Source organism: Sorghum bicolor, chromosome 4 (assembly GCF_000003195.3).
Source record: "Sorghum bicolor cultivar BTx623 chromosome 4, Sorghum_bicolor_NCBIv3, whole genome shotgun sequence".
Taxonomy (NCBI): domain Eukaryota; kingdom Viridiplantae; phylum Streptophyta; class Magnoliopsida; order Poales; family Poaceae; genus Sorghum; species Sorghum bicolor.
In genome coordinates, this window is record NC_012873.2 from 64,782,602 (window position 1) to 64,794,471 (window position 11,870).

An 11,870-nucleotide genomic window follows, 5' to 3' on the forward strand; every position below is an offset into this window, starting at 1 on the left:
TTGGTTCAGGAAGTAGTGCAGGCGTCGATCGTCGAAGGGAGGGATTGGGTGCTCGTCGGCCACGGGCCAGTGCGAACTTTGTTACATTTGTGGTCGCAAAACTTTATTCCTGTGTAATCTCCTTTTTTTGTTATGAACACCAGGAGTTAGGTCGTGTTCTCTACCTGCCTGTGTGCTGGCCGTGGCTTGCGGCCTTCACCAGCCGGCCTGTTATATTTCTGTTTTTTCCTCTTAATGAAAAACGGGTGAAGTCCCGCTCTCGAAAAAAAAACATAATCACAGTATAATTTGTTTTGCAGGTAGCTTCACATTTATAATTCTAGAGTCTAGACTAGAAGTGTGAGTCACTTGGCTATCATTCAATTTACACTAAAGATTTACTTTTTATTTCCGGAAAAAAAAAGTTTACTGTTTAGACACTATGTCAATCTATTGTTGCAAGGAAAAAGTCTACATCACCCCCTTAACTATGGGGTGGTGTCTACTTTACCTCCCGAACTATGAAACAGTCTAATTTACCCCCTGAACTATCCAAAACCGTTCAAATCACCCCCCGGGCGGTTTTTGAAGGCGGTTTTGCTACAATACCGTGGTTTTGACTTTTTCTTTTTTCCTATTTGTTTTCATATAATATTTGAAAAATAATAGTAAATCACAGAAAAATCATAAAATAGAAAATCTAATTTTGTTGGACTCTGCATAAGTAGATCTACGCAATGGATATATATTATGGTATACTTTAATATAAATTTTTTATGCAGCTTTAAATTAGTTAGAAAAATCAAATTTTATCTGTAATTAATTGGAATAATTCATAGCTGCAGCTTTTGTGGTCCAATTGTGGTGAAATTTTTATGGTGGACTAATTATTCTATGCTTGAACTATAGTAAATATTTCATACTCATAGGATCATGTATAACTAAGTTTATTCAGGTTTATTCAGGTTTATGCTTGTTAAATATAAATAAATCTAAATAAACTTAGTTATACATGATCCTATGAGTATGAAATATTTATTATAGTTCAAGCATAGAATAATTAGTCCACCATAAAAATTTCACCATAATTGGACCACAGAAGCTGCAGCTTTGAATTATTCCAATTAATTACAGATAAAATTTGATTTTTCTAACTAATTTAAAGCTGCATAAAAAATTTATATTAAAGTATACCATATTATATATTCATTGCGTAGATCTACTCATGCGGAGTCCAACAAAATTAGATTTTCTATTTTATGATTTTTCTGTGATTTACTATGATTTTTTAAAGATTATATGAAAACAAATAGGAAAAAAAAAGTCAAAACCACGGTATTGTAGCAAAAACCGCCCGGGGGGTGATTTGAACGGTTTTGGATAGTTCAGGGGGTAAATTAGACTGTTTCATAGTTCGGAGGTAAAGTAGACACCACTCCATAGTTCAGGGGGTGATGTTGACTTTTTCCATTGTTGCAATGTTGTTACAAAACTAAAGCTAGATAAATAAACTTAATTAGGATAAAACTAAAGTGAGGCTTGTTAATTCACTTACACAGCTCTAAAACTCGATGACACGCCTGCTGAAACTAAAGATGATGATGAGTGCCGAAAATGGGATGATAGGTAGTATGTGCAGTTATATTAACCAAATGAAGAAGCATTTCCCAGGACATCAATCATGTCATGTCTCATACGTGAACCCTCACTCGTGTGCTGCTTTTCCATCCTCCTGGAGTCGCTGGGCCTCGTCATCGAGCCATTGAACGGGCCGGCAAAACTGTTCGCCATCGCCATGGATCGCCAAGACCTACTACACGCTGCTTTTCATGCGGCGGAGGCTACACTAGCTAGGCCCTGGAAATTGGAAGTTTCGCCGAGGAGATTTCAGACAAGTTAGCAAAAGTGGCCACCGAAATCTGAGATTCGATCCTTCTTCAGGCTCCGGTGCCCGGCCAGGCACTGGCAGACACACAAAGAACACGATGTGTCCTGGGGTCCAATCCGGCGTGGTCCATTGGATTGGCTCGCTGACGCTGAAACCAAGCGTAGCAAGTTGGCACAATAATTCTCCATTTTGCTAGTACATTTGGAGACCTTTCGCCACTGTCACTGTCGATTTGGTCATGCGTCGACGATCACTTTCCTCCATATATGTCCGATGTCCGTGTCTGACCGTCTCCCACCAAGCCTGGAAGAGCGGATCGCCTGTGCAGCGCAGAAAAGATACGACGTGATAGAGCGGCGGCGAACGGGCACCAATGCGCGCGTCCGCCGGCCGCCGTGCCATTGCCTCCTTCGGCGGCGCGGTCGAACCGGTGGCGAGTGGCGACCGCAAAGAATGTGTGTAATCTAGAGACTGTATATGGGCCGGATATGGGCTGTGGGCCGTGTATTCTCGTCGGAAGGTGATGGTGAGCCCAATACGGGATACCCACTTCACCATGGGCCAGGCCTTATCACCTTTGCCCACTTGGATGACTTGCCTAGCCCGATCCGGCCCGACTCGGCCCACTCAACACTCCCCTGAATCTCCGGGTATGCAAGCGTGCGGCCTGCGGCGTGCCTGTCTGCCTGCTAGTGCTACCACAGAAGCGCGGGCCCACCTGATCACTATTACGCGCGAGCCGCGAATCAGACCCGTCATCCCGTCCAAATCCTTGGCCTCCCCTCCCACTACCAGTGACCGCCGCCTCCGCCTACCCCCACCACCACCATCCCCGGCGGCCCGCGTAGCGCGCGCAGATGGCGACGGCGGCCACGGCGTCCGCGACGGCGGCGACCCGCTTCACGCTCCTAGCGGGCGCGGGGCTCCGCAGCCGCATCAGCCGCCGCCCCACCGCCGTGCGGTTCCAGCGCCAGCGGGGGCTCACCACCACCGCGCTACTGAAGACCGCCGACCTCCTGCCCAAGGCGCAGGGCCAGCCCGAGACGCTCGACTACCGCGTCTTCCTCGTCGACGGCGGGGGCCGGAAGGTGTCGCCGTGGCACGACGTCCCGCTGCGCGCAGGGGACGGGGTGTTCCACTTTGTCGTCGAGATCCCCAAGGAGAGCAGCGCCAAGATGGAGGTCGCCACCGACGAGGCCTTCACGCCCATCAAGCAGGACACCAAGAAGGGCAACCTTCGATACTACCCGTAAGGACTATCATAATTCATACCAGGAAAATTCGATAAGAAATGTGCGGTTCTGACTTGTTGTTTTTCGAGGAAAGTCCATCAGCGGTCTCTAAACTTGTTCGGACGTGTCATCCCGGTGCTTAAACTCGCAAAATGACCGTTAGGTACTGTTCGGTTGTGTCATCCTGGTCCGTACAGTTGTGTCATCCCGGTCCCCCTAAACTTGTTTTTAAGTCTTATCTGGGTTAAAACAGGACGAATCTAAAAACTATATTGAAAAATAATTCATAACTTTTTCATATGAACTCAAATGAAGATAAACTTTATATCAAAATTGTAGGCAGCAACATGACCTACGACTTTGCAGTTGAAAAGTTTTTAAATTAAAATCGTTTAGGTTCGCAAAATATTTTTTATAAGTTTATAGATTTTAAAATTTAAAATTTAAAATTAAATTTTATAATACTAAACGACTTCAAATAAAAAACTTTTCAACTACAAAGTTGTAGATTGTGCTGAGGACTATAACTTTGGTATAAAATTTGTCTTCATTTGAGTCCATATGAAAAAATTATGAATTATTTTTTGATATAGAGTTGTTAGATTGCTTTGTTTTGACCCAGATGAGATTCAAAACCAAGCTTAGGGACCGAGATGACACAACTGAACAACTTTGAGGACCTAAACGGATGATTTCTAAGTTTAGGGACCGGGATGACACAATTGAACAAGTTTAGGGACCGAGATGACACAGATGAACAAGTTTGAGGACCTAAACAATCGATTTGTGAGTTTAGGGACCGGGATGACACGACAACACAAGTTTAGGGACCGGTAGTGGACTTTACTCTTGTTTTTCCTTTTTAGAAAGGTATATAGTATTTTTTTTGTTTGTTTTTTTAAGGATGGCAAAAGCTTTGCCGTAATTTTTATTAGACGTGAAAAAACAAAAAGGATTTTTACAAACGCAATCAAAGACAAAACAAAGAAACGACCTCAACCCATGTCGAAAAAAATAGCGAAACAAGACAGAAGACCACTCACAACCCCGAAACGAAAGCAAAAACGACTGAAGTGCCCACACCAAATCCCAAGAGCGACTAACACGCGACTACAAGCTGCGTAGGGACCCCACTAAGCCGACTGTATTGTACCATCACCATGTTGCATTGCCGAGTTGTATCGTGTGATGTTATCCTTGCATACGCTCGCAACTTCCCTTGGATGTCTTGCCTTCTGTTGAAAAGTTCTTCTATTACGTGCCTTCCAAATATGCCACTAGAAGTAGATTATGATTCCGTCAAAACCCTTCCTTCAAGGTTTATCAAAGGTGGCTCTACATCTCCTCCAATAACTATAGATGGAGCCACCCTTGTTTATGTTCTGAATATGGGATATTTCGCACCAAGTCTGTATTATTGTCCAGGTCTCCTTTGTGAACAAAGATGTTATGGTGTCTCAGGCTCCACACTGCATAACTTACAAATAGGGTCATTCGGCCTGCCTCTTTTAATCAGGTTGTTCGCGGTGAGGATCTTTTGATGAAGTAAAGTCCAAGCAAAAAACCTGCATTTCTTTCTGTCTTTGCTTTCCAAATTGGGCTAAGCGTCAGTTTACTGAAAGTCCCTGTAAACTGAATGTTGTAAGCGCTACTAGTGGTGTACTCCCTACTCCCCATCCACTATCCACCGCCACCAAATAGTATCCTCAACCTCTTCGTTCCTTGATATCTAATGAATGGCTTTCCAAATAGGTATCGTATCTTTCATTTGAATTGGAACTTAAACATGTGGATTGAGAGCATGATTGTAGACCAACTAACTGATTCAACTGAATGATACTAACTGACTCAACTGAATGATGTGGTATAGTTGGAAACATGGCATTTTTAAGGTTTTTACTCCATCCCATCTGATGGATTCTGAATGGGGTATATATAGGTCAGTACTGATTGTTAATTAGAGCCTTTTGGGTTGCCTATGCAATTGTCAAATTTGCACCTGTATTATCTATAGTATTGGAAAAAGTTCTGTAGCTCGTCTACAGTGGTGGCAAAGTTCTGTAGCTGGTCTATAGTAGTGGCAAAGTTCTGTAGCCTATAGATTACTATGGTTGTTATGATGTGAACTGAAATTGCTAGTCTGTCTTAGCTTGGTGCAATTCAGATTCGGCGTTGATCTATACTGAAATAATTATAATATTTTGAGTTTGACATGTAAGGTCATGGAAACAATTAATGATGTGTTTGGATGAATCACGGGCTGACTCTGGAGCCATCTGATCCTAACCAAACCTGCCAATTCGTTTGGTTTGATGTGGGAAATGGTCTCATCCAGCACCAAGTGGTCCTTGTAGTTAAGGTTACAGTTCATTTTTCAGAATCATCTTATCCGTCGGAAAAACAAGGAGCCACCTCATCTGGAGCTGTGCTGACCCGGACAACCTGATCCAGCAAACCAAACAGCCTATACGTGTCTTTAGTGGAACATTCAAACTGCTCTAGTGGGAATTTAGCTTGGTGTCTGTATATCAAGTTGCAAGGTTCCCACCATCTTGGTTCTTTGCTTCTGTTAATAAGTAGATTTGAGAAGAAAATTTTTTACAGAGATATCCTTAAGGATGATGATAGTTGTAATCACGCTAGAAACTTATGATTCGTTATGATACATTGAGGAGATGAACATGGCAAAGTTGTTCTCGACTATGGCAGCATAACGCCGTTTTGTTATGCTTTGACCTGATCCCTTTATTTGGGATAATACAATATTCATGGAGTGTTTCTTTTAAGTTATCATGCTTCATCTATGAAACTTGCATACTTGTTTGCAGTGCAATTGAGTTTACACTGTTATTGACATTACTTGTCGCATCAGGTACAACATTAACTGGAATTATGGATTACTTCCTCAAACATGGGAGGACCCGACTTCTGCAAATTCCGATGTTGAAGGAGCATTTGGGGATAATGATCCTGGTAATGAACATTTTTATCTGTTACCTTTGACAAACATGTTTTTCATATTAGCTTCGCTTTCAATAAATCTTTCTTTTATGTGGTTTTCTTTTCCAGTTGATGTTGTTGAGATAGGTGAAAGACGTGCCAATATCGGGGATGTTCTTAAGGTTAAGCCATTGGCAGCTTTAGCAATGATTGATGAAGGGGAGCTTGACTGGAAAATTGTGGCCATTTCTTTGGATGACCCGAAAGCATCTCTTGTGAACGACGTGGATGATGTTGAGAAGCATTTTCCGGTATGACTGTGGTCCTTGTCCTCTTTTAGTGCTTGTCCTTGTGCTCCTTCAGTATCTATTTGCCGATCTCCCTGGTGGGAGGTGGGGCATGTCTCAATGTTATGTCACTGTTATTGCTTCTTTTTTCTTGAGTTTCATTGTTGTTACTAAGCATTTCTTTAAATTTCATGTCAGTTGAAGATTTTAAAAGCAAATAATGTACAGCATATTTGTTTTCTGTTCATGATACTGGGATGCCTTCATATTATGCCGTTACTCACCACTGCTTTCTGTTTTTAGTTTTTGGGATTCAGCTGAAGAATCTGAAAGTAATAATTGTTAGTAGACTTACTTTGCATTCATGTCACTGGAAAAGAGATAAATGCTACCCCCTATAATGATCAGACTTTAAGCAGTTTGTCCCTGTTTTTCTGTGTTGTTATGAGGCTAATATAGTATATGTATTGAGTTCAATAACAGTCCAAACTGCAATGCTGCACTCGCAGTCTATGTCCAGTTTCTCTTATTGTTCTGACCATTTTGTAATATCTATTCAGGGGACACTGACTGCCATCAGAGACTGGTTCAGAGACTACAAGATACCTGATGGAAAGCCTGCCAACAGATTTGGTCTCGGCAACAAGCCCGCAAGCAAGGTAATCCTGAACTCAACTTCTTCGGTTAGCCTGAAGCGCAGAGGTTGTTCTTGCAATAATATGGTATCTTTGTTTGTCTGAACTAGGAATATGCCCTGAAGGTCATTGAAGAGACCAACGAATCATGGGAGAAATTGGTAAAGAGGAATATTCCTGCTGGAGAGCTCTCGTTAGCCTAACCTTGGCCCATGGGAAGCCACCACATTCTTTGAACTGCTTTCATAAGCATGTCGTTTTGTATGATGTCACCATGCTTCTTCGTTTGCATTCCAAACCTTTTTACGAACTGTTTAACAAAAATAATCTTATCGGAAGAATAATGATTCTGGTGCGAGTTTATGAGAAGGGCAAGGAATGTTTGATAAGTAATTGTCATGTTTTCCAAACACAGAAACATGTAATTTATGAAGTTGGAACACTATTGAACTGAGCAAAAGCAGTTTGAGGTCGTTAAGCTAGTCTTTCCACACCGTGCCTTGTGTTTGATTGTTACACCTACAAGTCAGAATACAGATGTAACATTGCGTTTACAGAAGTTACTTGAAACCCTTCAATTCTAAGATCGGCCTTGGTGCTCAAGAATTTCACATGAACCTAGAGGAATTTTCATGCCCAAAACAGGTCTAAACTGTGGAAATTAACCACTTTGAGCCTAAAGTAGTTGATTTATGCAAAGAAAAGGCTCCGACTTGATTACAATGCCTTGCGCCAGGGTTACCAGATCCATATACGCCTTCACTTGTACCTGCAAAACGTACTTAGGTTAGCACTAGACCCGAACTGTGTTCATGAGCAAAATCAGTATCAGTGATTGAACAAAGCCTAGTATATTATGTCTTGCAGCCATTGAGAACCCTCACATCTGATTATGACGTGCCAAAATTAACAACAAAGCAAAATTCTACACTTGGCAAAACTATGCACGGTGATCGTGACAGTTATCATATACTCCTACTTATGTTTTACGCCCTATGGCCCTAATCATGGATAGCCTAATCAGCAGTGAACTACAGACCACATATCTTTCAGACTAAAAATCGAGCTGACGAAGCTCACAAGTCACAACCTACAAGGGAATGAGAAGTGCAGGTCGAATCAGGTGATGCCGCAAGGGAACTTGATGATGACAATGTGATTCGCTGATTCTACAGGCTGAAGCAACACAAACCCTAATCCATGAGAGATTTACATGACAGTAGGGACTATGTGGATTCCATTACTCCTAAGAGCCATGAGCACCAAAACTACAGAGTGAGCAAACTAAAAAGATGGAAGTTACATGTGAGAATACTACACTGTTGGACATATCGGTTGAGCTAACTTCCAACAAATATGTTGGTCTGGTTTTACTGAATGAGCACATCTAGGAATTACATGTGAGAATGAAATCGTACCAACTTACAGAATCCATCTGAAAAGGGTTGCTTCTTTAAAATCCCTTTCAAAATGCTGTTCCCACTCAATATTATCCAGTCCTAGATCTAAATCAGAAACTAAGAGTGCATGAAAATTAAGATGTCACCAGAATCAGCGTAGATTCACTCAATAGGAACACAGTAAATAGCTAAATGTTATCTGGGACCTGAACCATGAATTATATAGGCCTAAACAAATTGAAATGAAGCTTTGTTGCCTGAAGCTCAGCTCTTTGCAATCTAGCTGAATAAAACATTACTAGTTTAGTAACAAACTAGAACTAGCAATCCATTCCCACTGCAAGTTTCCAGTATGTCATGAACTGTGTTAAGGAACACTTGACGTGTTATTTTGCAAACAGGAGTTGGACAATGCAACAGATTTATAATTTTGACAAAATAGTCCAACAATCAGGAAAATGTTCGATTCCCATCTGCCTCTAAACAATTTCTATATAATTGATCCAACACTGCATTACAGAATGAGCAACAAGTTGAACATATTGACCTAATATATTAGGGAAGGAGATTTCCTACATACTACATGCAACATGTGATTCATACCTGAATTATGTCCCTAGGCCCTTGATGGTATCATTGAGCAAGCCACAAATTTCCTTAGCCAGATCATGCCACCGCATTTGTGTTTTCATCTCTCCATCAAACTGCTTCCTCCACCTGGTTTCAATCAATCTGCCATTTTTTCTCCATAGTAGTGACAGCCCCTTCTCCAGTGACAACCCCGCCAATTCATTCATTTTCCAGTACTCACGAAGCACCTCGGTGACCACTGGCATCTTGGTTGCTGCATCTCGGGCCTCAAGCACCTCTGTTACCACTGGCGTCTTGGTTGCTGCATCTCGGGCCTCTCGAGCCACAGTGTTGACAGAGCCCCATGATTTGGCACTGAGATCATGCAAGAGGCGGTCGTGCGCGGTGGCGGATTTCTCCGGCGCCGAGTGCAGGAACTTGCTCCTGAAGCGCGTCAGCTTGTAGGACACATTGGCTTCGTTGATGCGCGGGGAGACGGAGTCCCTGATGGAGTCGAACAGCGCGCCCGCGTCGATGGGGAGCGGGGATCGCCCGGTGCGCTCGCGGAAGAAGGCGGCTGCGGCGAGAAGCGTGACCTCCTCGGCGTCGCTCCATCTTTTGGGATAGTTAGGGGCGACGCCATGGCATCCGCCGTCCGAGGGTTGGAGTCCCTGAACGTCGCCGCGGCCTAAGTCGACGGCGACGCCCGTGGATTCGGGACTCTGGACATCTTCGTGCCCTCCGTCGACGTCCGACCAGAGCGTGGCCGCCGCCGCAGCAGCAGCTGCTGCAGCGAGCGTGACCACGGTGCTCTCTGTGGATATGCGGAGCCTGCGGGAGGGAGAGCCGCATGGGCTAGAGCTTGGGTCCAGGTGGCCGTCGCCCATGCCGAGCAGAGGGCTGAGCGACCGCTTCTTCGAACTGTGAGAGGAAGGAGGCGTGTGTGCCGCGTTGGCGTCCATGGAGAATGCAGATGACCGCTCCGACAGCATCGGCGCGTCGATGCGTGGCGAGAGTGCGGGCAAGGGCGCGCGCTGTGTGGTCAGGCGTCGCTCGTCGAGGCAAGGAAGCGTGGGCGCCGCGTCGGTGTCCATGGACGATGCTGATGACCGCTCGGACGGCGACGGCATGTCGAGGCGTGGCGAGAGTGCGGGCATGGGCGCGCGCTCTGTTATCAGGCGTCGCTCATCGGGGCAAGGAGGCGTGGGCGTCGCGTCGGCGTCCATGGAGCAATAGGAGCATGCGGATGACTGCTCGGACGGCGACGGCGCGTCGAGGCGTGGCGAGAGTGCAGGCATGGGTGCGCCCTCTGTAATCAGCCGTCGTTCGTCGTGGTAAGGAAGCGCGGGCGCCCCGCCGGCGCCGATGGAGGATGCAGATGACCGCTCGGACGGCACCGGCGCGTCGAGGCATGGCGGGGGTGCGGGCATGGGCGAGCGCTCTGTGATCAGGCGTCGCTCGTCGCCGTAGCTCTCGTTAGCTTCTTGGTCGCACGAGTCATCCTCCGGAAGGGGCACGACGTCGAGCGCACCCCACACTCTGGTGGACAGGTCATGCACGCGGCGTTCGTGCGTGGTAATGGAACTCCCCGGCGCACCGCAAGAGAACTTGCTCTCGAATCGCATCAGCTTGGAGTACACCATGGCCTCGTCGAAGTGCGGGGAGACGGAATCCCTGATGGAGTCGAACAGCGAGCCCGCGTCCAGGCGGAGCGGGGGTCGTCCGGTGCGCTCGCGGAAGGCGGCGGCGGCGGCGAGCAGCTTGACCTCGTCCGCATCGCTCCAGAGACTCTGAGCGGCGCCATGGTCTACGTCGACGGCGACGCGCACAGCTCCGAGCCTTTCGAGGTCGCCGTTGTCTCCGTCGGGGCGGGCGCTGGCGTCGGACCCACGCAAGGCCTTCGCCGCGTTGAGGTCGAGCACTAGTCCGGCAGTCTCCGCGGACTCGCGGAGCGTGCGCTTGAGCTCGCTCCTGCTTGAAGGGGAGCCCAGGGGACTAGGGTTGGGGCCCCGTTGGTTGCCGCCGCCCACGCGGGGCTGGGGACCGGACGAGGGCTTCTTCCATCTGCGCCTGGGAGAGAAGAGGGGCGTGTGCGCCGGGTCGGTAGCCACGGTGGATGCCGACGGCTGTTCGGAGGGCATCGGCCCGGCGTGGAGCGTGGTGCGTGGGTGGCCGGATAGTCCGATGGGCGATGGGGGGTGGTGAACTGGTGCTGGTGGGTTCAAGAGTAGTGTTGGCTGTGGCCTGTGGGTGAATGATGAAATGTTAGGGGATGTTTAGCATTTTATTTTATTTGGTAATTAGTGTCTAATTATATATTAATTAGATTTAAAAAATTTGTCTCGTAAATTATACTTTAGTTATATTTTTGGTTTCATAAATACCTATATGTCCAAACATTTGATGTTATAGAAATTAAAAAAAAAAACAGGAGCAACGCCTGTCCACTTTTGCGTGAGTATTATTTCTATTTTCAGTATCTCCTGATCCACCGGAGCATGGGTTTGAAAAGGGGAGGTATTGGTTCCAAAAAGGAAGAGAGAGAGAGGTATTATTCGTCGCGTATCATGTGAGAAGCTACGGCCCAATATTTTGTGCTCGAGGGTTCTCAATTTTCATAAGGTTTCTAATAGCAACTTTATCAAACTTACTCTCTCCTTTCTCTTAAAATTCATTATAGAGGATTCACAAAAGCTTATTTATAATTTTAGACGAGTGTTGCTAAAAACGAGAAACTCGTTCTATTTTCTCTCTTCCTCCTCCTCTCTCTTTTCCTCTCTTTCATGCGGCAACCTACATGGCACAGTCAGGGCGATGCAGCTCGCGCAGCTTCGCACGGTGGCCAACTCGTGCATGGCCTTGGCGCGGCGATAAGTTGGCTCACAGCCTCGACAACCCACATGGCTCACCCAAAATGAGCCCAAAGACCTCGATGTAGC

At 45.9% G+C, this 11,870-nt stretch overlaps 2 protein-coding genes across 2 annotated transcripts; one reads left to right on the forward strand and one right to left on the reverse strand.

Annotated features, from left to right (window-relative positions):
* LOC8078934 (soluble inorganic pyrophosphatase 6, chloroplastic) lies at positions 2,591 to 7,443 on the forward strand. Its single transcript, XM_002452841.2, has 5 exons — positions 2,591 to 3,116; positions 5,972 to 6,072; positions 6,169 to 6,350; positions 6,887 to 6,985; positions 7,072 to 7,443. Exons 1-5 carry the CDS (start codon positions 2,725 to 2,727, stop codon positions 7,162 to 7,164), a joined length of 867 nt encoding a protein of 288 aa, XP_002452886.1. The 5' UTR covers positions 2,591 to 2,724; the 3' UTR covers positions 7,165 to 7,443.
* Positions 7,413 to 11,190, reverse strand: LOC8075205. The gene is made up of 2 exons (XM_002454571.2): positions 8,965 to 11,190; positions 7,413 to 7,730 (listed from the first exon to the last, which is right to left on the reverse strand). Exon 1 carries the CDS (start codon positions 11,070 to 11,072, stop codon positions 8,970 to 8,972), a length of 2,103 nt encoding a protein of 700 aa, XP_002454616.1. The 5' UTR covers positions 11,073 to 11,190; the 3' UTR covers positions 7,413 to 7,730; positions 8,965 to 8,969.